Source organism: Numida meleagris, chromosome 1 (genome assembly GCF_002078875.1).
Source record: "Numida meleagris isolate 19003 breed g44 Domestic line chromosome 1, NumMel1.0, whole genome shotgun sequence".
Taxonomy (NCBI): domain Eukaryota; kingdom Metazoa; phylum Chordata; class Aves; order Galliformes; family Numididae; genus Numida; species Numida meleagris.
The window spans coordinates 193,227,291-193,253,759 of NC_034409.1; the positions used below are offsets into that span (position 1 = coordinate 193,227,291).

At 48.3% G+C, this 26,469-nt stretch overlaps 1 protein-coding gene across 1 annotated transcript in view; it reads right to left on the reverse strand.

Annotated features, from left to right (window-relative positions):
• Positions 200–26,469, reverse strand: part of FCHSD2 (FCH and double SH3 domains 2) — a gene marked incomplete in the record, with an annotated part of 145,413 nt that continues 119,143 nt past the window's right edge. Inside the window, 9 exon segments of the mRNA XM_021384110.1 lie at positions 200–2,147; positions 3,870–3,952; positions 5,125–5,254; positions 7,201–7,421; positions 7,739–7,916; positions 8,046–8,129; positions 8,617–8,751; positions 14,585–14,746; positions 26,062–26,166. Coding sequence (XP_021239785.1) covers positions 2,064–2,147; positions 3,870–3,952; positions 5,125–5,254; positions 7,201–7,421; positions 7,739–7,916; positions 8,046–8,129; positions 8,617–8,751; positions 14,585–14,746; positions 26,062–26,166 — 1,182 coding nt within the window.

Below are 26,469 nucleotides of genomic sequence, written 5' to 3' on the forward strand. Positions count from 1 at the left end.
TTTAGTTCCACTTTTTTTTTTTTTTTTTTTTTTTTATTATTCAACTTTTTATACATAATAAATACAAACTTTTTACAGCCGATAGAAAGAAAGCATTTGCACCGATGCTTTCAGTGTACTGTGACGCTGTACACGATGAGACGTCGAATACATGCCCTGTACGAAGAAACCATAGTTAAAAGGAGGCATATTTGTACAACTTCTCCTCTTTCTTTTTTTTTTTTTTCCTTTTTTTTTTTTTAAATAAAATTAGCAGCTCTTGCAGAAAATATTTTAAAATACAACTAAAGAGACCTTAAATAACACTCCTCTGAATGTTGAGAGTCCGCGTGTTGGGGGGCACCCAGGAAAGAACTGGCCGAAGGAACGGGAGCTGGGCACTGTGGCAGTACTCGCTTTGCTGCTGCACGGCGAAGCTTTCGACGTTTTTGCCAACAGTTACATCTTCATAGAAACTTTTTCTTTTTTTTTTCCTTTTTTTAAACTTAACAAGTTTGAGAAACGCGTCAAAAAGACCTCGAACGGATCAACGGGACCGGAGGTGCGAGAGAATAAGACTCCACTGGACAGCCAGCCATCCCAGAACCCACCTCCTCTTGGAAGAGCTCTCCTCTTCCATTGTCCCACTGGGGAAGGAGATGGGAGGACTGGGAGACGCCGCCCGGCTGGGGAGGTGCGAAGCTGACGAGAAAATCTGGTTGGATGGTTGTTGTGAATGCAGCCTCAACAGACAGCCCTTGGTATACCCAACGAAAGGCAGAAATGTTACCGGTGCTGAAAAGAATGAACGCGTAAGAGCGCGTTCACAGAAGGGAAATCAGCCTTGTGACGCCCGAAGCTTTCGTCTGATGGACGCTGCTCTTCCAACAGCAGCTCACTGCTCACAGATGAAGAACAACCCGTTTTCCTCCCCTCTCTTCTGGCCATTTCTCCCCTTTTCTTTTGAACAACAACAAAAAACAAGCTTCCTTCCCAGAGGTTTAAAGTTGGTCTCTTCTCACTCTCCATTGGTTGGGCGAGAGGAATTCGGGAGCCAGCAGCAGCCTGGAGCTCTGCAGCAGCACGAGGTTCGTTATGGGGCTGCCCTGGGACAACGCTATGGGGCCATCCAATGCAGAACCCGAACAACGCAGGAACGTAATCGAACTGCAGCCAGATGGATGGGTGACAGAGATACACACGCAGAGCGCGGCGATAGCTGGGACAAGAGTGAGCCGAATACTTATAAAACAAAACCCCCCAAATCTGCTAAGAAAAAAAAAAAATGAAGCTCAATTTCCAGATCTAGACGAAAACCTCACTTCTCTACCGGTTGGTTTATGCTATGGAACAAGATGTTGCTACTAATTCAGCACCTCCATATTAGATACTCTATTACTAAATGTACTGCATAAATATTAATACAAAGAACATTTAGTTCCGCTTAACTGTTAATTATTGAAGAGGTGTGCATTAATGTAATTAACACTGTATGATTTGCATCACTTTTCCTTACCTATAAGATTATTTTCCCGTTTCTTCCTTCCGCGAGGGCACTAAAGAGGAGCCAGCCTCTCCTTACACTCATTTTTCAGTTCCCTTTTTTCCACTCCGTTCCATCTGATTAAAACCTAATCAGACAAGTCATGCTACTTGAAGAACTGACAATCTTTTAACACATTCCTATGGCAACAGTAATATACTGTACTAACGCATGGGATGGAAGGAAGGGCGCTGCGACCACGCTGCGGGAAGGAGGCTCCTTCTCAGCCTCCGTAGAAAAATGACCATCTCCAGCCAAGAGAGAAACCTGCTCCGCCGCCATCCTCCGCCCGCCTGGGTTTGTGCTAAGAGAGGAAGAGTGACGTATAGAAAGCAAAACCAAAAAAAAAAAAAAAAAAAAAAAAAAGGCACAAAATATTCATGACCGTGGGAAGGAGTCCGCCGTGTCACCGTCCCGGAAAAATCCTCCCCATCTCTTGCTCTATTCGAAGTCTTCATCATGCAAAGGTGCCTAAAAACGAGACCGACCAAATCCCGGGTTTGGTCTTGATTGTAGCACTACTACGGAACGAGTCCAGGCGTTACACCAGAGTGATCTCCACGTCCTCGATCTTCTCCGTTGCCCGGCGGTGATGCTGCGTCGGGGGCGGCGGAGCTGCTCGCACCTGCAACAGCCAGAACCGGCCCGTGAGCATCACGGAACTCAACGCTGCTGAGCTCACACGGAGCAGAGCTGCGACCCTGGGCTCATCCCCCGACTTGAGGCCAACGTGCAGACCACGGACGGAAGGGGAACAGGATGGGGGAAGAGCCCACCCGCCCCAATGGACCAGGTGGTGCTCAGCCACAGGGTGGGCTTTGGACACCACGCCTGTACCTTAGCAGGAATGCCTTGAGGCACACAAGCAGCTGACTCATGTTTAATCAACTGCTGACCTCAGCGGTGTACACCTGAAATCCTGTGCTATTTTTATCCTGTGCTGCATCGATGCCTTTCTCACTGCTCCTGATGGAGCACGAAGGTAAGTTCTCATGGAGGACTTTTATCACCTGTCTGCAGAACACACTGCAGTGGCTTGCTGTGAAGAACGCGAATTGTGAGTGTGAACATCACAGCACCACAAAAAATGCCACAGTGTTTTCAAAACACACGTATTTAAAATGCAGCACTGAGAAATCCCTTAAATTAAGGCACACGACTGTTGCAGTATCTCAAGAAGACACTCACAAAGTAATTACAGCTCTACGAAATGAAGGAGCTGAATCAGTCATTTCACCAGAGAGTAAGATAACTTCCACCTCCTCTGTTCTATCCTTCAATATTTAATGATGCAGTGATGTATCTGCCTCGTGTATTTCAATGAATAAAGCCAGCTCACGGGCTGCTGGAGCATTCAGAACATAGTTCTGAATATTCATTCATTCAAAACAATACTTCTCCTGCAATTTCATTCGTTAAAAATGCTAGGGGAATACAAACATTAGATCTTAATGTGGTTTGGTGCAGGACTTTGAAAGCCCCCAGACTTGATTCATCCTAGCAGATGGACTTTGCAAGAATGGAGTGATGAAATGCTGCCTCTCCTTTTGTGGCAGGACCTCCCCATCTAGGCAGCAAAGGCAGCACAGAAGAGAGGGGACATCACTCTTAAGTAGTTTTAATTCAAAATCCTTAAACCAAGTGGTCTGGAAATTAATTTAACCCCAAGGTATAACTGCATATGATGTGCAACTGCAGCCAGCATGTGGTGTGGCTGGGAACTCAGCCTCTGGAAGAAAAGCAGTGGTGCAAATCATACGATTAAACTGTTCTGACACTCATTCCCCAGCTCTTTAGTCAGTAATACATGTGGCAACAACAGAATAATCTCCCAAAGCCTGCTGTAAGTTTATTGACTAACGCCTACAGCAGAGATGTAAAACCCTCCTCCCAGGTTAGATTTCACGATCCGTGAAAAGAGGCACGAAGGTATTACAACCATAAAGGCAGATCCAGAAGGGCAGGTTAGATAAAAAGGGGACAGATAAGATTCAAGGTCACCTGTAAACCCAGCCAGGACTTACTGTTTGAACAAGAGCAGCTTTGTTTTGTTCCAGTGCCCACTTATCTCAAATAGCTCTCGCGTTCCGTAGCGTTCTCACACGCCTACAGTATTATCAAAGGGGAGTGGACAGACCTTTCCTCGCACCATTCTTCTGGGACACTGTATTATTACACACAGCAATGGGATTTGCAGAACACCGAGAGCCAAACGAGCAGCTGCTGTAGCCCAGGCCACAGGAATTCCAGTGCTCTGAGTGCCCCTGCCCCCATCTCCCCAGGCCGGCGATATGAGCTGGCTGTTATCACCCGACAGCATCCACAACAACAAAGTCTTGAAACTCACAGGTCGCAGTTTGCCATACGAAGTCTCAGGAGGAAGTCGTGGAGGCTGCGAGAATCCAGGGGACTCTGAGCTGAAGCTGTTCTCTGAAAGGGTTGAGCAACAGCAAATCAGTGCTGAGTGATGGCCATGTACCAGAATATGAACAGAGCATTCATTGCTACGTTTTCTCCTCCAGCTCAGACTGGACTCAGGGGAGACCTTACAGCTCTCTCCAAGTCCTGGAAGGAGGTTGTTGGGGAGGGTTGGGGGGGGGGGTCAGCCTCTGCTCCCAGATAACTGTGATGAGAGGTGATGGCCTCAAGGTGTGCCAGGGGAGGGTCACGTTGGACATTAGGGAAAATTCCTCCTCTAAATGAGCAGTGATGCACTGGCACAGGCTGCCCAGGTTGTGGGGGGGTCATTGCCCCTGGAGGTGTTCCAAAGGTGTGGGGATGTGGCACTGAGGGACGTGGGCAGTGGGCATGGTGGGGGTGGGTTGGGATTGGGGATCTGAGAGGTCTTTTCCAACCTTAATGACTCCATGATTCATGACATACTATGAGCCCACTTTGAAGGGGTAACGTGCAGAGTATGTTACAGTTTTCTTTGCTAGTAGTATATATTACAACACAAGCAGCGTTTACACAGCATTGGTGCCCTTCAGAAGTCCCATTTTTGTCTTTGACTGTGGCTTAGAATGGCTGAGGCTGGAAGGTGCCCCGTCCAACTGCTGAGCCCAAAGCAGGCTCCACCAGAGCACGTGGTCTGGGACCACATCCCGTTGTGTTCTGAGCATCTGTGAAGACTTCATAGTCTCTGTGGGTAACCTGTTCCAATGTTTGATCCCCTCTGCAATAAAAACTCAAAGCAAAATCTTTGTGTGGCATTTTCAGTATTTTAGTTTTCCCTGTTACTTTTTGTCCCTTCGCTCCTGAGAGGGGTCCGACTCCATCTTCTTTGCTGATTTCATGGAATCCCAGAATGGTTTGAGTTGGAAGGGACCTTTAAAGGTCATCCAGTCCAACTCCCTGCAATAGATCAGCTTCCTCCCACCGTGTTCTCCTGCGGCTGAACAGTGCCAGCTCTCAGCCTTCCTCTGTATGACAGATCCCTGCACTGGGCTTGGCCACCACATCAATGTGTCCTACTGGGAAGTCAGCACTGGGCGGAGGTGGCTGCACGGTCCTGAGCAGAGGGGAAGGATCACCTCCACTCTGCTGGCTGCCCTTCCTACTGCAGCTCAGGTTAATGTTTCTTTTACTATCACAACACTTACCGTTAGTCGATGGTGATCTGGGGAAGTACTGGGAGCCTCTTTTATCCGGGCTGTGGAAGGGGCTGGCGGGAGGCTGGTCGTACAGCGGCAGTGGCGGCAGGGCGTGATTCGGCTTCGGGGTGGGGGACACCTGGTTATGGAGAGAGGTGCTGCTGAAAGCCCGGCTCCTTACCCACACCAAGGCACGAGAAGCCCTCTGAGGCATTACTATGTTAGGAACTTTCATCCAGAGAAAAGCTATCTGTCAGAAGTGCCAGGGTCCATTTGGCAAAGAAACCCAAAATGGCAAGCCTTCACCCTAAGCCAAAAGGATAACCCTTAACCCTAACTCAGGTGGCAACCCTTAACCCTACCCTAAAAGGGGTAACCTGTAACCCATAACCTTCACTCAAATGGTAACCCTTAACCCTAACCCAAATGGGTAACCCTTAACCGTAACTCAAATGGCAACCCTTAACCGTAACCCAAATGGGCAACCCTTAACCCTAACGGGCAACCCTTAACCCTAACCCAAATGGGCAACCCTTAACCCATAACCTTCACTCAAATGGCAACCCTTAACCCTAACCCAGAAGGGGTAACCTGTAACCCTTAACCCTAACCCAAATGGGCAACCCTTAACCCATAACCTTCACTCAAATGGCAACCCTTAACCATAACCCAAGTGGGTAACCCTTAATCCAAACCCAAGTGGGCAACCCTTAACCCAAACCCAAGTGGGCAACCCTTAACCCTAACCCAAGTGGGCAACCCTTAATCCAAACCCAAGTGGGCAACCCTTAACCCAAACCCAAGTGGGCAACCCTTAACCCTAACCCAAGTGGGCAACCCTTAACCCAAACCCAAGTGGGCAACCCTTAAGCCTAACCCAAGTGGGCAACCCTTAACCCAAACCCAAGTGGGCAACCCTTAGGCATCCAATGGTGATTTGGTGTTCTTTCATAAATTGCAGGCTGCCACTGAGCAGAAATATTCATCCTTTCTCAGGGATCATTTCAATGGACTTTTTGAAGGTTATTAAAAAAAAAAAATCCATTTGGCCAACGTGCCTCTCCACGTAGACTCAGGCAAAAATATGAAGATAACCACTCCACAGCATGCTCGGGGCCATGTATATGCAAAGAGAAACAAAGAAGCAACAATACTCCCACACGTGGTTCTGCTGGGGCTCCAGTATGAAACAAAATCAACAAATTCAACAAATGAACCCTGCATGGCGTGAGCACGTGCGGTGTCTGTCAAGCGAGCACGGTGAATGCCTCTCTGATTAACCCCAGCAGGCCTGGGGTTCTTAAGAGAAGCAAAGCTTGGTCAGAACAGAGCAGCTCTGAGCGTGTCCAGGAATGCAACTGAACATGTTCCTCATTTTTCATGGTCTCAAAGAATAAAAATAGTGGGGAAATGGCAGCAGGACACGTGGAAGCCCAATGTCCAGCACCACAGACACAGATGAGAACGTGTCTGATTTTCCTAATGAAATGCAAGGTTACTGATGGGTACGGAGATAAATGCATTTGTCAAAAATGATTGTGCTACAACATGAGCAGCGTTCTGCCTCCCCAAAAACTGAGAAGACACAGACCAGATTAAAGTCTGAAAACACCACGTTAGGGCTATGGGAGCCCAACAGGAGCCCCACAGTTCTCTTTGTGCCGGGTTCTGGTTGATGTCTCAGTCTGTGCCACGAATTCATGACAAGAAGCAGACTGAATTTTCTCCTTGGCTCATTTCCTTTCTACCCAAGTACTTTCCTTTATTCACAAATGTGTTACGTTTCCCAAAACACATCAGTTGCTAATTATTAGGCTGGGAAAGAAGCTAATAGGTAAGCACTCTTTGTTTTGTTTTTAATTGGTTGCCTTTTTTCTACTGAAGAAACAGCAGATCTTCCCAGTCTTGCAAGATCTCCCACACTGGTTGATTTCTGTATCACATCTTCGTAGTATCTAGTACTTGAACAGCCAAAGAGAAAGCTCCAGATTGCCAAAGTTCATCAAGGAACGAAAAGGGCCGGTGTGCAGAAGCCAGATTTCCTACAGGAAAATGCCCTAACAAACACCTCCCGTTCTCACATACCTGAATATCTCCAAGCCACTGAGTCTCTCCATTTTCTGAGGCCGTCAGTTCTTCAACTAATACCGATGGGAACACCCCAACGCGGCCATTGAATTCTCCTTCCCAAAAGCCATCGTCATCCTGATTCTCCTTGTTCAGGATGCGGATGATGGCTCCTTCTGGGAAGGACAGCTCGTCATCTGTCTGGCCCTCGTAGTCGTAAAGTGCTTTTACAAAACAGACTGAGGAATGGAAAAAGAAAGGAAAAAAAAGAAGGGTCATCAGCATAAGCCTGAAAAAGAAAAACCAACAAGTATTACCTACAAAACTGCCGAGTCGAATTAATTTCTTTTTCTCTAATTTTCGTTAATCTTAATCACAACTCCATGGGCTAGCCAAGTAAATTATGCAGATTCTTGCCATTACAGAGAGATGCTTATTAAGAACAGCTGCACTCAGACACGGGTCAAAAATGAGACATTCTCACATCCAAACCTGACATGCAGAAGGCATCGGACAGCAAGACGAACTCCCTATTCCCTTCTCCACAAACACCTACCGCTGGAATCCCCGTTCAGGCTGCCCGACACCAGGTCAGCTTCTGTTGAGTTATTGGAGGTGTGGGACCGACTGTCCAGCGCGGCGAGGGACTGGAGCATGCTCAGCAGGCTGCTGGACGTCGGGAACTGCAGGTATTTCTCCGGGACGTAGCCCACCTGGCCGGCTTTATTCCGCGCCTGCAGAGCAAGGACAGCAAAGAAGCTCGGCTTGTCAGGCTGCTCTGAAAACAATCCCAATACTTTCTTCTGTCCCAAGGCCCAATTTCTACCAAGCGCCAGTGAAAACAGCCTCAGAAAAAGCGATACCTTTACCCAGTCTTCCATATCTCCATCTTCAATCACCTCCAATACCTCGTGCTCCTCGATGGTCAACTCATCGGGCTGGGAAGCCTGAAAAACGTAACAGGAAAAATAGAAGATAAAAGCATCTTCTTATGATGTAACACACCTCAACGTGAGGGTTCTTCTGACTGCCTCCTTCACTCAAGAGGACTGATGGAAGCAGCCTATATAGCACCCAGCCTACTGAGCCCTATTTACACTGGTAACCCTAATTACTCCATCCCCTGCCTGCAGCTGGCTTTGATAACGAAGCGCTGTGGTTCACAATGGCCCCAGCAGCACTAGCAGAGGTAAAGACATGAACGTGGCTCTTCAGCAAGGCTGTAACTCACTGTTACAGGACAAAGAGCCAGGCAGGGGCATTCTGCACGCTTCAGCTCACGCACAGACTGTGGGCTCTGCACTACAGACCCGTGTGTCTCACAGCTACACCGTGGGCATACCAGTTACAGCTGTGAGGTGCTCACCGTGTCATTTGTTTTTCCAATCAGACAGGAATTTTAGAGGGAAAAAAAAAAAAAAAAGAATCACAAACCTTATAGGAATAAACAACTTTGCAGGTGAGAGGGTAATTTCTCAGAGTACCAGAAGGACTGGAACTGCTGTCATCAAAAACGTCCATGCTGTCCTCAAACTCTTCGCCTTCTTCCTTTTCTGCGTCAGCATTAATCTATTAAAAACGAGCACGTTCGTCAAATTAAATGTGAAGTCAAAGCGGACATCAAGCAAAAATAAATGAAGCAACAACGAAACGAACCAAGCAACGTTACTGAAACGTCAGTGACACAGAAACACAACGGGAGGTTTTCTCAGAAAAGAGGGAAACCACCAGAACGTTGGAAAAAAACAGGTTTTGTAAAAGCAGTTTGGGCAACGCTGAGGAAATTTTGACTAAGCATTTTATCTCATGGGAACACAAGCAAGTCCTTCAAGTCAAAGGCAACACTTTGCATTTGTTGTCTTCCCTGCGCATGGTCTGTGTCACGGAATCACAGATCACTAAGGTTGGAAAGGACCTCTAAGATCAACAAGTCACAGAATCATGGAATCATGGAATCCTAGAATGGCCTGGGTTGAACAGGACCTCAGAGATCATCTGGTTTCAACCCCCTGCTGAGTGCAGGGTCGCCAACCACCAGCCCAGGCTGCCCAGAGCCACGTCCAGCCTGGCCTTGAATGCCTGCAGGGACGGGGCATCCACAACCTCCTTGGGCAACCTGTTCCAGTGCCTCACCACCCTCCGAGTGAAAAACTTCCTCCTAATATCCAACCTGAACCTCCCCTGTCTCAGCTTAAAGCCATTCCCCCTTGTCCTATCGCTATCTACCCTCTCAAACAATCGTCCCCCTCCTGTTTATACACTCCCTTCAAGTATTGGAAGGCCACAATGAGGTCTCCCTGGAGCCTTCTCTTCTCCAAACTAAACAAGCCCAGTTCCCTCAACCTTTCCTCACAGGAGAGGTGCTCCAGCCTCTGCTCATCTTGGTGGCCTCCTCTGAACTCGTTCCAAGAGCTCTGTGTCTTTCTTGTGCTGGTGGCCCCAGGCCTGGACGCAGTGCTGCAGATGGGGCCTCACAAGAGCCGAGTAGAGGGGGACAATCCCGTCCCTGTCCCTGCTGCCCACTCCTCTGTCAATGCAGCCCAGAACACAGTTGGCCTTCCGGGCTGCCAGCGCACACTGCTGGCTCATGTCCAGCTTCTCGTCCACCAGGACCCCCAAGTCCCTCTCCGCAGGGCTGCTCTCGAGGAGTTCTTCCCCCAGTTTGTATAAATACCTGGGATCCAACCCAAGTCCAACCTGTCCCACCTGACATCCATGTGACACAACGTGGAACAAGGGTATCATGTCTATGAAGAGCTGGTCATGAAACATCTGCTCCAGGTTTGCTAACACGAGGAGGAAGAGCAAAAAGCCTCTTTTAGTATTTTTTGGTTGTCTGTCCTTGGAGATGCAGAGACCTTGAACCAACTCAGGTCTGCTTTGAATGTACAGCTTCGAGGAGCATTAAAAAATATGACAAAATGTCATGAGAATTCCCTACAGAGTGGTCTGCAGGACCCCAGGAAGGCCTGCACTGCTGATGACTCTGCAATCCACACACTGTTCCATGCAGGCTGCTGCTATCTGGTGACATTCAGCCCTGAACATGAACCAGCAACCCAACAGCTGGAAGATGCTATGGCCCCTCATCCATTTCCATGAACCAGCTGTGAACTTTCTGGCTCTGCAGTGCTGCACTTCTACTGTAGAAACATTTCTTAGAACTGGGCAGTTGGAAGTCACGGTGAATGCAAAACAAAGCACAAACTCCATAGAGAGATCATTCTCTCCTTTGAAAATGAATGCCATATTTACAATGCATTGGCTGTCCTGCAGGCAGCACAAAGGTCTCCCAGTTACATTACATCGAATGGTAGTGCTACATTTTCCAGATGACACTGAAATGCAAAATGACGGCCAACTTTTTTTGGGGGTGTCTACAGTAGGAAAGAAAAACCCAAAAGATTTCCTTTCCAAGATTACACATTTCATGGTTCTATCAGAAAGTCAGCCAGCTGGATGGGTGAGGAGATACAGCTCCTTCTGAGTGTTGTAACAGGCCAAATGCAAACAGAAGGACCAAGCCATCGGGGCTGCCTTCCTCACCTCCACTGCTTAATTGAAAGTGCACTGAGAGCACAAACTGAGACACAAGGACAGCAGGAGCTGGCTTTGGAACGCTAACTGCTGCTGACCCTTCAAGGCTGAAGTGAAAGTGCTGCTTGTCTCCGGCTATGGTGTTTCTCCAATAATTGAACCCATTGTAATTTCTGTAGCAGTTCTAAGAATTCCATCTACAGCTTGTCCTCGTCTGGCTTGCCAAGGTCAACAGCAGCTCCTTCTTACACAGGAGCATACGTAAGTGTAGAAGGGGAATGCAGGAGTCAGCCTGTAACCTCCCATGCTGATGGCAGGGGGAGGCATTGGCTGCAGGACAGAGGGATGGGAGCCGGGCGCTGGGCAGCACCCAGTGTGCCCAGCAGGAGCTGGAAGAGGTGGAGAAAAGGGAGAAGAAAGGGAAAACCCCTCCTAAACACCAACAGCACCCTAACATAGCTAGAATGGAACTCAAATAAAATCCCAAACAGGGCGGTGAGGCCCCAGCGCTGCTGCCCAGAGCTGTGGCTGCCCATCCCTGGAGGTGCCCATGGCCATGGATGGGGCCCTGGGAACTGAGCTGGGGGGGTACCCATCCCACAGTAGGGGGTGGGGATGGGGGGCTCTGAGGTCCCTTCCAACCCAACCGTGCCGTGATTCTACACAATGACAGCAGGACTTAGCACGGGAGCTCCTCCAGGCTTTGGGAAGTCTGAGATGTGGATGCGCACACCGCAACTTCAATCTCCTACGACTCCTACAGCACGTTGCCTCAGCTCTGCGTGGAACATCCCAAAGAAACCTGCTGACATCCCAGAGAGAGCCCAGAAGGGATCCAGGGAGCGCTGGCCCAGGCTCCATCCCATGCTCATTCCCTTTGGTGAGCTGAAGCTGACATGGATGAAGGTATCTCTACATCCAGTGGTGACCTTTCCCGCGAGGGTCTGCCACCAGAATGCTTCACCATCACCAAGAAAACAGTAAACGAGCAGAAAAAACATGGGCTGGAGGTTGGACTTGATCTCAGAGGTCTTTTTCAGCCTTAATGATTCTGTGAACAGACGTGAGAACGAGGAGGGTTTGTCATGAGCACGCAGTGTACTTGCTGCAACGCTGCTTAATTCCATTTCCGAGGCGGTCAGCTCGAGCACGCCATTCTTACAAAAGAATGAAGGAAAATCCACGCAGCATTGCCCTGCACTGTGCAAAAGAGACGCTCTGACTACCCAAGGGATTTGTCAAAAAGGTACAAAAAGAATGTGAGAACGGAGGAACTGCCATAGCCCATGACGACTGCAAGTTAAGAAGGTACCCACACGCAAAGGGAGACTCCGTAAAACCCTCTGACCTTTGTGACATACTTTGCCACATGCTAAACACGGACAGAAAACTCCAAATTTGCTTGAGGTGACCTGAGTAAGCCTGCAGGAACCCTCCTAGTGTTGGCTGCTGGTGAGGAGCAGCAGATGGCTCAGTGCAAAAGCCAGAGGGGACAGCTCAGCACTGCTGCCTTAGGGGCTGGGGGGGGGGGGGAAGAGGTTAGGAGCTCTTGTGGCACTTCCCATGCTCTGAGCAGGGTGGCTCGGTCCAGGCAGCAGTTTGCTTCAGCTCTCACTGCTTTGGGAGGGGAAGGAAAATGAGAATTTTCCATGTATTCCTTCCTTAATTCCATAGAAAGGTGTGGGTTTTTTGTTGAAATCTGGTCAGGAAAAGGCTGATGTGGACATTAGTGGGGAAATACTGGCAGTAGGTGGATGTTGGATCCATTGGACTGGATGATCTTAGAGGTCTTTTATAACCTTAGTGATTCTACAGCGCTATGCCAGGAGCACACAGTCACTGAGTGTGCTTTGAGACAGTGGAGAGCAGAAAGAAGTTTGCAGTGAAAGGGCCTGGCAGGTTCTGGATTAGCAAGTTTCTGTGAAAAACGGAGGGCAGACAGAAAAACATGAACTTGGGCACGGTCACATGCTTTTCTAGAACAAGCAATACTAGGTACTAAAGCAAAAGAAGGCTGTTCAGAAAGCAAATGGGAGCGTGAGTGTCCAGCACAGCTGGAGGAGGATGTGGTGCCTCCAAGGAGAGCAGTGACAGCCGTGGCTTGGCTCCCCTTGCTCTGGATGGAAATAAATGCAGCCCTTAAAGGTGTCGTAAAGAAGAGATCTATAGCACAGCTTCTTAGGCAGAACTGGAAGACAGCTGGAAACGTCTCCTCTCATCTAGCGGCTTAGTTGTCAGCAGGTCTGAAGAGTGTTCCTAGAGAGCTGGTATTGCAAGTCCAGACAGGGGCAGCACACTGCAGAGCTCTCGCATTGTGCAGCTGGAGAACTACCAAGAAAGGATGAGAGTGAGGCTGTCTCCTGCATGTCTTTGCCCAGAGAGGTGGTGGGGCCCCATCCCTGCAGGCACCCGAGGTCAGAGGACGGGGCTGTGAGCTCTGATGGAGCTGTGGGTGTCCCTGAGCACTGCAAGGAGTGGGACCCGATGGCCTCTAAGGGTCCCTTCCACCTCAAGCCATTCTGTGATTCTATGAGTCTATGGCACGGGAGATGTCTCTGGCCTATTTTACAAACCCAGCACAGACATTATAAACACGCTTATGTAGAACTGAGGAAAAAGTCATTAGCAATCTTACACTGACCCAAGTTGTTATTTAGTTAAATTCTGTGTGTAGTGGCCACGTTTAGCTGAGTATCGCGTGCAGTGGAGCTGTGACTGAGGACACGGGGAGACACAGTGATGGAATTGAAGTTCACTGCTTAGGAAGTGACAGCTTCCCGGGTGACATGCAGCAGTGACCATGTTTGCACTCAACTGAACCTCAGTACTGCTCGAAGTGAAACCACAAAGAGGTGCAGTCAGGTATTCAACACACCTCAAATCACAGCATGGCTCTGGTTGGAGGGGACCTTAATTATCATCCACCCAGTTCCAACCCCCCCAGCTCAGGCTGCCCAGGGCCCATCCATGGCCTTGGGCCCCTCCAGGGATGGGGCACCCACAGCTCCGGGCAGCAGCTCCGGGGCCTCATGACCCTCTGAGTAAAGAATTTCCTCCTCACATTCGACCTAAATCTCCTCTTTTATTTTAAAGCAATTCTCCCTTGTCCTGTCACTATCAGACTGTGTAAGAAGTCGCTCCCCTTCTCCCTGGAAGCTCCCTTTAAGCACTGGGAGGCCGTGAGGTCTCCTGGAGCCTTCCCTTCTCCAGGCTGAACAGCCCAAACCAGGCAGCAGCTTGCAGGGGTAACCCCTCTCACTATAACAAATTCTTTGCAGGGAGCATTGATGCCACTCGCAGAGATTCATGGCAGTACCCAGCCTGTGTCCTTGGTCTTGGTTCCCAAGGAGCCAAATTTTCATCTCAGCTACCCAAGTCAATCTGGAAAGCAGGCTGAGATTTCCTGGTGGCCTGCTGAGTGATGTGCACATGAGCTACTCTTGAAGACGGGTCGTAGGGTCGACATTTTTTTCTAAACATTTTGGAAAAGGAATCAGAAAGTCTCTCATCCAAAAACACCTCAGAGAGCATCAGAAACTCCTAAAAAAAAAAAAAAAAAAAACCCTCAAAGAAATACGCAGACGTTTCTCTATTCAGGAGATGGCGAACGACTGCCGTGGCGCTCATCCCAAGGTCAGAAAACCCATCTAAAAACAGACTCAGCACCACGACCCAGAAATCCTATTTTTCCAGTCTCCTGCCTTAAATTCGGCGGCGTGCTTCAGGTGAGCTAAGCTACCCGGAGATTTTCAGGTGGGACAATCACAGAATCATTACGGTTGGGCGAGACCTCTACGAGGTGCTCCAATTTGGTTTTAAGCCCCGTGGGGAGTCAGGAGCCGGCAGAGGGGGGACGGGGCCGTACCAGGTGCGCGGAGCCGTTGTTGGTCACCGAGGGCAGGCTGGCCCAGCGCTCGTTTTCCAGCTCCTCCATCACCTGGTTCATTGCACTTTTTAGCCACGTATCCACGGAAACGCCGATCTGCTTCAGGAGATCGAGACGGGCTTCGGCTTTCAGCTTAATGATCTGCGGAAAGAAAAGGGGTAAGAATCAGCAGGTCTCCCTGGATGACGTTTCACTCCCTCCCCCCCAGATCACACGCTCTCTTTTTATTAAGAAGGAAAGCCAGAAGATGAACCGCCAGCTCTTCGGGTGTGACTTTCATTCAGCCCACCACCTAAAGGCAGCTCCCTTTCTCTGAAACTGATGGAGAAGGTGACTTTAAAACATTCAAGCAATGAAACCGCCTCCGTGAGACATTCGTTTGGTTTCTGTTTGGAATAAATGTGGTTTTTGAAAAAGCAGAGAAGCCAGCAGAATAAAATTTATTGTGTGAAATGGGTTTTCATAAGGGTTCGCTGCATAGGCGGGTCCAGGATGGAGAAACATTTCCCATGGGAAAGGCCAGCACCATGCAACCAGGAGAGCTGCCTGCAAGCAGCCTTTAGGTCAATGATTAACATGTGCTGTAAATAATGGTCACAGAAGCAAGAAAATGAGAAAAGATAATATTCATATTCACCACTCTGTTTTGGCCAAGATTCAGAAAATTCTGATTTAAAAAGTCCAGGGATTGATCCACCTACCGACGTGCACGCTTGGAAGCCAAAACCTTGCAAGCTCTGACCCAAATTCTGTAAACATTTATACAAGCAATGCCTACGGAGGGTCTGAAAGAAGAAGGCTCAGCTGGCTTCAGGGCTTTGTGTTCCAGGATGAGTGGAACAGGCTTTTTACCCTCTGCTGGTCCCAGAAAGGCAGCGCTTGATGTTTTCCCTTTTGCCTTTACTTACACTACAGTTTGTAGATTTTAAAGGTGTAAGAACATGAAAACAGTAACTTTACGTTAATAATTAACCTCTCCTTTGGAAAAAAACGTTGTTTCTAGGAATGCTTATCCAATGGAGAAGTGCATTTCTCACTAAATGAAGCTACACAGAGACACACTTTTAAACCAAGAGCTCTAGCACAGAAGAGTCACACCAAAAAGCTGAAGCTGGGGATGCCAATCTCTGCATGTAAACACAACTCTTGTCTGTTAATTGGAACAAAACTCCTTCGTAACCATTTGTGCTTTGAGAGAAGGTGAAGGAGATGAGGAACTCCGTGGTACTGAGTGAAAATGAGCACAGGTCCTACCCCACCTGGATGCTCTCAATTACCCACAGCCCTCACCCCAGAGAAACACCAGCCAGCATTAGAGATGGATGGATGGATGGATGGACGGACAGGTGGATGGATGGATGGACAGGTGGATGGATGGATGCGTGGACAGGTAGATGGATAGATAGACGGATAGATGGATGGATAGATGGATGCATAGAGGGATGGATGGATGGATGGATGGATGGATGGATGGATGGATGGATGGATGGATGGATGGATGGATGGATGGATGGATGGATGGATGGACAGGTGGATGGATGGATAGACAGGTGGATGGATGGATGGACAGGTGGATAGATAGATGGATGGACAGATAGATGGATAGATGGATGGATAAATAGATGGATAGAGGGATGGATGGATAGATGGATGGATAGACGGATGCATGGATAGATGGATGGATAGAGGGATGGATGGATGGACGGATGAACGGACGGATGGATGGATGGTCCTGGAGCAAAGCAGCCATCCCCGATCTGTCTTTATGTTCTGGTGCTGTATTATGGCGTGAGGACTTCTTGTGTGCCCTCAGCACAAGTTGCACAGAACTGATCAGCCTGCTTGTTACGCTATTTTACCTTGTTATGCAATTTCCAATTAGCTCAAGTTACGCAACAGCAACAAACATCATCCTAGGCATGCTGTAAACATTTGTAGCTCCTATTAGCTCTCAGCCCGCTGTAAACCATGTTGTTTGCACCAACTTGTTAGCTAAAATAAACGAGTTGCTCCAAGCTCCGTGGCTGTACTTGCTAAGAGTTTTTAACTCAAGGTATGCAGTAAATGTGATCGAGCTCCCTCCCTCTATTTACACACAGTACACTTAATATTCAACAAATGCTCGTTCCAAACCACAAATGTTTTGAGTTCCATTCCATTGCAGACAAACCATAAAAGTGCTTGAAGTGTTAGGTCAGGTCTGCACTTGAAAGAGGTATAACACCATTTACAAGTATATGTATGCATTTTTTTTTTCCCTCTAAATGATTGTACTGGTAGACCAGGGTTAACAGCTTCCTACCTATGTGCCCATTAAAAAAAAAGCCAGACAGTAATATAATAATATGTGTAATATGTGTTCAAGAAACATTCAGATATAGCGTTGAGAGACATGGTTTAGTGGGGTTATTGGTGGTAGGTGGATGGTTGGACTGGATGATCTTGTAGGTCTTTTCCAACCTTGCTAATTCTATGATTCTATGATTCTGTGATTCTATAACCTTATGCTGCTCCTTGTGCAGGAACAGCTACATATTTAAAAACAAAACCACTTCATTCAAATGCCACTATGCCCAAATTGGCTGGGACATACTACTATAATGATTAAGCCAGAAGCTGGAGCCCCAGCTAACCCCACCAAGCAAGGACCCACCCTGCACAATGGGCACAGCTCCAGCTTGCCCCATCTTCTCTTTTGGTTTTGGTGTGGGAATGGAGTCAGAAAGCCATGCACCGGCACTGAAGGCACGAGATGCTTAATGAAAATCACCAAGGACTGACTGACCTCCGCCAACAGGAACTTGCAGACTTGAAAATATTCTTAACCCAGCGAGCGTTGACGTTCCCCACAACACAAAGCATCTCCAGGAAGGCAGCTGAGTTCCCAAAGCAATGGAATGTTGAAACCCAGCACTCACTGTGAGAGCTGGACGTTGCCCAGATTTCACTGTTATTAAGCTTCACTGCAGGACAGATATTTTCCTACTTAATGGTGAGGTTACTATTTACTGTTACTGTTTACCAACTACTATTGAATAGCTGAGGTCTGGAATTTCGTTATGTTCATTTAGAACTGTCAGCCACCCACAAAGTTTACCAGCAGTGTTTGTTTGGGTGGTTCCCACTTCTCTCTGCTCTCCTTCTGCCTCAGCTGATGGCACGCTATAAGAAGATGAAAGGAACAAAAAGTTTTAAAAAATATCAGTATTGTTATCTGTTTCTCACATACCTATCCTTGCTCTACATGGAAGAAGGACAGCTTTGTTTATTTACTGTTCCAGCCTTAATTAAGAGAAGTCTTTAAACCTACAGCTCGCACGAGATAAAGTTAAACAACTGCTTTGGAACTCATGGCAATTAAACCCAGCAAGAATATATGACATTGCTGTTCTCTGTGCCCAGAAAGAAAAGGGGCTATAAGAAACCAAGAGCTCTTTACGTCCCACTAATACCTTGCTTACAGGTCCTTCAAAGGGGTTATAAAAATGATGGGGTAACAAGCAAACACAGAAATCCAGCCAAGCCAATCAAACGCGGTCCTTCAAGCACTCTGGTTTGTGACTGTTGGCTCAGTTCTGAATGGAGTTTCCTAGAAGTAAAGCTGCTCTATTTTCCACCACTTTTCAGGAGGCAGAATAACACCATGACCCATGAACAAGGCCAAGGCCCCAGCCCAGGGTGCTCCTCTCCTGCTGTCACAAGACAAGATTAATTTTTTTAGATACAGCCCATACTTACAAGCACGTGCAGGTATTTAAATTGGATGAAATTAGGATTATAAATTGACCTAAACAATCTTTCATGAAAAAACATTTGATGCTACTGCAGTATTTTCCTATTGGCAAGGATGAAATCATTAGCAAGTTGGATATTCTCATTTGGCAAATTGTTCTAGCCAGGAAGTAAAATCCATGGCAAGGTTTTGGCTAAATAAGGTATTGTCTTTATTATTTTTCCCTTTTAGATAAACTTTCGTTAAAATTCTAATTTGAATTTGAAAGGTAAAACATTCAACCGTTCTTTCAGTGGGAACCAGTGCATCACTTAAATTCTGGGCCACCAGAATTGCATGCCCAGTGCTAGGTGGAAGCAGCTATGAGTACAGTAAAAATAAGTTCAGGAATGGCACTAATTTCTCAAAACCAAGCATCTGCCCTCCCCTGCAAATGGATTTTAAGTTGTAGCACAATGCTGCTGAAGTTGAGATGCGCAGGCAAATCCAAGGAACCAAACCCAAGAATCCAAGAAACGGAACTTTCACTGCCTTATTGCCCTAAGAGATGTCTGAGGTGGAAAGACAGCCATGCCAGCACCGCCCCACTCCAAAACACCCCCCAGGCAGCAAGGCCCACTCAGAATCAGGATCCTCGAGGCACAACCTAGAGCTCTGCCCTGGGGAGCTGGAACTGGAGGATCTCGGATGTCCTTCCAACCCATGTTGTTCCGGCCGTGCAGCATCCACCTGCAGCACTGCAAGCAGCACCACATGGTGCCAGAGACCCAGGGAACCAGCTAAGCACACTGTTGTTCCTGCTCCAGCCTTTCATAGAATCCTAGAATGGCCTGGGTTGAACAGGACCTCAAAGATCATCTGGTTTCAACCCCCTGCTGAGTGCAGGGTCGCCAACCACCAGCCCAGGCTGCCCAGAGCCACGTCCAGCCTGGCCTTGAATGCCTGCAGGGATGGGGCATCCACAACCTCCTTGGGCAACCTGTTCCAGTGCCTCACCACCCTCCGAGTGAAAAGCTTCCTCCTAATATCCAACCTGAACCTCCCCTTTCATCTCCTCTGCCTTTGCCGTAGCCCAAAGCTTGCACAGGCTCCTTGTGAATCCTGGCTGCTGCAGCCCCCAGCCCCCTAAATTCACCCCAAACCACCCCAAACCAATACTTCTGGTGGGCCAGCCCAGGAATGAACCCACAACTGGCCATTCTCCAACCCAACGCTGAGCCTTCCTGAAGCAGAAGGACGGGCGGGGAGTTTTGACAGATATTACAGCAGTTAATTTCTACGCTCGCTATCCTGCCTGGCTGCACACAGCTACACCAACAGAGGCTGCTGGGCTGAAACGAGCAGGAAATGAAACACGGATCGTGCGTCTTGGGAGAGGATGGCAGGGCTAATGAGGCGGGATGAAGCTGGGCACGGAGGGGAGCCCACCCAGCAGCCACAGCCCGAGCAGCAGGCTGGATTTCTCCAAGCTCCAGCACATCAAAACATAAAAGCACGACAAACCAAGCTGGGAAAGGAGGTGGTGGGGATGGAGGAATGGAGAAGGAGGTGAGGGTGATAGAGAAGCGTGTGGGATTTTGCTGGGGTCACGGAGTCGTTCCCAGGTAGCTGGGCCGAATGGAAATGATCCAAATTCTTTAAGTCACAGTGTGCATAAAATGTGTGCACACAAACCTTTATTAACGCGTTTCTCCACATTCCTGCTGTGAATACCAGTTCTTAGTATATGGCCAAATGGGGAATACTTTTCATTGTTGGAAGATTCAGAGGCTTCCCTTCAGCAGAGGAGCAGGGCCAGCCTCCAACGCACACCTCGTGCTCACGCACAGACTGGGCTTCCAGAGCAACCCCCAGAGCAAGTATTTCTCCCAAGAATCTTTACAACCATATTTTGCCATACGTTTGCTCCTGCCGCTTCGTTCCACAGTTAAATGTCACTGTTACATGTCCACTCATTAAAGCATATCCTTTATCGAAGTCTTCCAAAGGCTCCCAGGGAGGTGGTGGAGTCACCGTCCCTGGAGGTGCTCAAGAAACATTTAGATATAGCGTTGAGAGACATGGTTTAGCGGGGTTATTGGTGGTAGGTGGATGGTTGGACTGGATGATCTTGTAGGTCTTTTCCAACCTTGCTATGATTCTATGATTCTATGATGCCCCTTCTCAGTGCTCATACCAGGCAGGACTGTCCAAAAACACACCGTGAAACAAATGCTGAAGCAGGAGCTGAGAACAGCGCACGCCATCCACACGCCTCCCCTAGAGCAAGCCCCCACCAAGAATAACCACGGCACATTACTCTGAGACAACAGTTCTCAAACACAGCTCTGCCCCTCTGAGACGGAACGATGCCGTGTTGGGATGCAGCTGACACAGTCACGACTCTTCCACCTCTTCCAAACTGGACCATGTTCCGAAGACGCCGCTTCCAATGCAGAAATCCTCAGCTCTGCAGCTGCCCTCCCCGACCTGCTTCTCCCCAAGCAAGGCCAACGTTCCGCACCTGGGGATGGCAGGAGCCGCGTTTCAGACTGCCCAGCTCATCGCCTTGCAGCGCTCATCTCACGCCGGGAGAGCAATCTGCTTACCTCCTTCCCAAACATATGTTTCCCGGGCAGAGCCGGAGGTGGCAGCAAGTGACATTTCACGAACGGATCTTGTTTTCCTGTTGCTAGCCTCATTCCCTTCCATCCTTTCGGTGAAGCATAAGGAATGAGATCTTCTCCCGTCTCCTACGAGCAGGGAATAACACGCCACGTGGAAAGGTTCAAGTGCAGGAGAACGGCACGCAGCACGCCGTGAACAGATGAGATGCTCAGATAGAGCAGGAGCACGGCCAGCAACACCACTGTTACCCCAGCACAACAAATATTCATCGCCAGCCATAAGGGGAGACGACAACAGCCCTCCGTCCACAATTAGAAGCAAACCTAAGCTTCTGAACTAATCAAACGGAAGTAAACAGCACCATAATGAGTCTTAATCAAATGTTATCTGCTACAAACACTCTCTTGAGGGTTGCAGATATCCTAATTATGAGACAAAATGCATCCCCGCATAATTAAGTGGAAATTGGATTAATTGCTGCGGAGGCCCCAAGACCTTCCTAGAGAGAAGACCTCAGCACAAACGGGGAATCTCCCATCGTCACTGAGAAAAAATATTTCAGCCCTGAGAGCAACTGCACTGCTCGCACCAGGCAAGCAACGTGCTGGGGTCTTCAGTGTGAGAGAGATCTACGATGAACAGGGTTGGAGTAACTCTGCCTCAGGGCCTGGCATGCAGGCTGAAGAAAGGATTATGGAAGCCAAGGGGTCAGCTTCAACTCTTCTTTATTTCTGCAGGACAGATCAGTGGAGACAGTACGTATATATGCACAGCATATGTAATACAGTTATGTCTCCGATAGTTTAAGGATAAAGGGATGCAGGCAGTGGGGAATTGGGAAGATGTTTTCAAGGAAGTGAGAGCTATCAAACTGCCTGTACTAACAGCCACAGCAAACAGAAGACCAGGAGTTCAGTTCAGTTAACTGGGTTGGTTGGTTGAGTGCAAAGGAGCAACAGAAACAATTAATTTTCCTAAAGTTCTGAGTCTCCAAGGTGCCCACCTCCTTTCCGGATGATGCTCACATTGTGCCACGTCCAGTGGAGATGCACAGGTCTGCTCCCAGTGCTTGTCCTTCTTGGAATCCACCCCTTAGGCATCAGAGGTCAGAAGATGTTCTGACAAGGATGGAGTCCCTATGAATCTAAACTCCACACTATAGCATTAATTGCACTAAATTCCAGCCTTCTGCCAGGGCCAGAGGTAGTATCAGACATACTCCAACATTTATTGTAAAAGAAGTGAGCAAAACAAAACCAAGCCCTTCCACGAACCTAAACCAAGATAAGAGCGATAAAGGAAGTATGTGCCATGGTTGTCAGCTACAGCCATTGTGTATCATAGAACCACAGAATGGTTGGAGTTGGAAGAGTCCCCTAAAGGCCGCCTGGTCCCACTGCCCGCAATGAACAGAGACATCCACAGCTCCATCACTGCTCACAGCCCCGTCCCCTGACCTTGGGTGTCTCCAAGACACATCTATCATCAGTCAATTGGACACGAGCACTCCAGTGTAAGTCATGTTTTTCCCACATTTCAATCAAGGAGAGCGCTCCCTGAGAGATCACAAAGAAAAACGCCTTCTATCTCACGGAGAGAAGGATCAAAAATAACCCACCGAGCTGTGAATGTGCCAACCTCAGTCCTTATGTTGAAGCACCTGAAGAAGACAAGAGCCAATAGGAACCAGGTTTCTTCAAGACGCCTCCATCGGATGCACATTTTGACTGTATTTCTTTGCTTTGAAATGTGTCTGCTCCCACACCCTCAGTGCTTGTGGGACAAATCTAACGCGGTTCTACGTACGGCACAGCTCCCTGGTTCCTCTCAGCTGTTGGATTTCAAAGGATTCTGCATCTCTGAGGAAGAGGGCAAAGAGATGAATACATCTGTGCACAGCAGACCCTTGAGAAACCACATTACCGATGCACATCTTTTCTTTTTCAACTGATTTTGCCCAGGGAGGTGGTGGGGCCCCATCCCTGCAGACACCCGAGGTCAGGGGACGAGGCTGTGAGCTCTGATGGAGCTGGGGGTGTCCCTGTGCATTGCAGGGAGTGGGACCAGGTGGCCTTTAAGGGTCCCTTCCAACTCCAACCATTCTGTGGTTCTATGATTCTATACCCACAAACACTATTTCAGAAAGAAAATACACTTCACGTGAGAAAAAAAAAACCCACAAAATACAAAGGCAAGAAGGGAGAACGCCTCTGGAAGGCGAGAAGAACAAGAAGAGTGATGGGATGGGTTGGTGGCTGGACCACTAAGAACATCTATGATCTTAGCGGTCTTTTCCAACCTTAATGATTCTAGGAGAGAAATTGCACGTACAGGGGGACATGCATGGGAGCCACAGGTACCACTCAGCAAAGTGCCCACGTCTTCAAAGTGCAAGCAGGACCCACACTCAGAATGATCCAGCTGAGAATGAGCTCCTGTCCTGCATGTGCTGCTCCACAGGGACTGCAGGTTGACACAACCACACTCCTGTGTCAGGAAGTTCTCCCCCTTCTGTAATTCCCACCCTGCGATCCCTTTTTCATCAATGTTGCTTTCTTCCTTGGTTGGAACCCAAGGATCCTTCCAATCCAAGCCCTTCTATGATTCTGTGACTGCTGCAAGTGTTTGGCTTTCACATACTGAAAGCAATTCCAACTACAATTACAATTACAAAAGAAAATGGCTTCACTCAAAACTTGCAGTTTGCTCTTCTGCAGACTGTATGCGGGGCAAATATCTCTTGTCTAATGAGAGGTCCCAAAATGAGATCAGCGGTGCCACGTAGAGGAGCGGGGTCTCAAAGGGGCTGAAGCCAGAAGAAAAGGCCATCCCTAGGAAAAAAGCTCACTGAACTCACCTGCTGGAGGTCTTTCAGTGTGTGCGTGCACAAAGCTGCTATGAATGACGTACATGGGAACACACAGAGGTCACAAACACAGCTAAGGTTCAGAAACTCAAGAGGCAGCGTCGTTATCTTTGAAATGCGCAGCTGAAAACCATGTCTTGAAAGAGAAGGAGGAAAATCACAGAAAATCACCCGGTCCCTGAGTCTTAGGATCAGGCACTTGGCATTCCCACCATTAGTGTTGGTAGGTGGATGGTTGGACTAGGTGATCTTGTAGGTCTTTTCCAACCTAGCTAATTCTATGATTCTATGATTCTATGAAAATGGAACGCACTGGTGACTGGAAAGGTGACAGTTTAACCACAGCACACTGTCTGGCACCACAAAACCAAGGCACTACATCGTTTTCCCTCTCACCTTTCTACCAAAGGCTGTGCAGTGGATCTCAGAGGAGAACATTCGCCATCTCCACCTCTTCCGAGTGCAGCGTGGTGTTTACAAGGAGCGCACCCATTACTCTGCATTCGCCCTCGTGAGATGGGAGGACTGTGTGCTGTTTTTTCCCTTTTTTTGCTGCCTTCCTGACTCACCTTCCTGGCAGGGTGCTTCCTGCCCACTGTGCTTCCCAGCACACTGTCCCTCCCCCCACTTTTGGAAAAGATCACTGCTTCCTACAGAACTCTACTGCCTTTATTGCTGATCTCACTTCTTTTTTTTTATATAAACCTTCTGTTTCTCGGCACTTTCTGTCTATTCTCAGCTACACTCTGTGGCTGAGGCCAAGGGAATCCACAAGTTTATCTCGAGCTCTCTGAGCTAATTCTCCCTGAAAAGCCAACTTTCTGCTGGGCAGAAGGCCTCACACACTCTCAGGTCTCTTCCTTGCTGCCTGTGCACAGACAGGAAGTGGGTGCCACTCCTGCCTCGTGCTCCCCATGGCGTTCATCCAGGACCACGGCCTGATTCCTACCACTCACCTCCTGCTTAGCCTTAATTACAGCAGCGCTTACCTCCAACCTTCCTGTACAGCAGCACTTACTTACCTTCAACCTTCAGGCTCTCAAGAATTTAACACCCAAAAATACTCGTGCCCATCTTTGCTCTCCACCGCCCACCCCAAGGCATCGCGTCACCTTCTTGCTCAAGCCCATTTCCACCCATTGACTGGGTTCTGCTAATGATGCCTGCTTAGGATTTGCGAGCACTTCATTACGTTCTGGAACTGATCTATACTATTTTTGTGCAGGAGCCTTCTCCTCTGCAGCTTCTCATCCCCATTTTGTTTCTGCCGCTGTTCTTATCTTCCGTTCCCATGCTCTCTGTCCTCGTGCACTCAATCATGAAGCATGCACACACTGGATCACTCTGGAATACAGTCTGGAATAAGTTATTCAAAATAAAAGGCAACTGCATTCTAGAACCCTTTCCATTCAGAGGAGTGGACTTGTTTTAGAAGGGAGGTGAACGTTTAGCCTGTCGGTAGGTGGAATATTTTTACTCCGCATTTTCTAACCTCTTGAACTGGAAATCTCATTCCTAATTACACCAGGTACCCTGATTATCTAGTGGTATGAGAAGCACTTAACTGGAATAACTGCGTTTGCTCTACAGTTTTAATTACGCCGTAAATGAATAGACCAGTTCCTGCTGCTTGCAGCAGGTCCTGTGGCCACGCAGACAGTTAAATTTCCCAGCCAAGCCTTGGCAGTCGAACACAAAGCTAGCTGACCTTCCCAAGAGCCTGGTGTAACCCCCCAGCAGGTCTCACAATCCACGGCAGCCTTTTCCAAAGCGCCTCAGAGTGGAAGCACACGGAGACACACAGAGCCCTTGAAGCACTTTCCCACTGACACTACAGATGTGTGACTCTCAGAGAAGTCACATCGGCACGCGGTAGCTCCTTCTGGAAACATAAAAGCAGGAGCACGGAGATGGTCACGACTTTCTGCTGTCAGTCCCTCCAACGAGAAGGGAAATCGAGGTGTTTTTTTCCCTACTTAAGGCACAGCCTCTCAACAGAGGCGTCCTCGACCTTTGCACAATAGCAGGAAACACAGCAAGTCCCATCACTCTCTATCAGGAAGCTCTTTTACATGTAATTCTGTTTACCTCGTACCTTTCAGTAAGCTGATTCAGTGATTTGAGAGGTGAGAAATCACGGAAAACCAACCTGATTTTTGATGCTTACATTTCCACGCCTAGAATTAAACACCAGTAGCACAAACCATTCCACGGTAAGAAACGGAAGGTGCCCAGCAATCCCCTTCTTACCTCAGCCTTGCGAATGCTCTCTCTGGCCTCATCTATTTTCTGCTCCAGTTCCACTCGGGTTTGCTCAGACATCACAGGCCCGTGGCACTCCAGCTCTTCAAGAGTCTGCCAGAAATAAGAAAGTGCAGCACAGGTGTGGGCAATGTTACGTGAGAAATACCGATGGCAACCTGCAGCAGTTGTTGGCTGTCGGCAGTCCGTGCCAGGCAACAAAATGATGACCAAGGCACAACACCACTGAAAAGCACAGCACTTCAAGTGCAAGTTTACTTAGGAGCATACTTCAACACCTTAAAGAAAAGAAGACGCTGCAGCATGAATCCACTCATCTGCACGCTGGTATTTACATATTTAAGACAGACGTGTTGGCCCGTGCTTATGTCAGGGTTAAAAGAGCATCTGAAATGG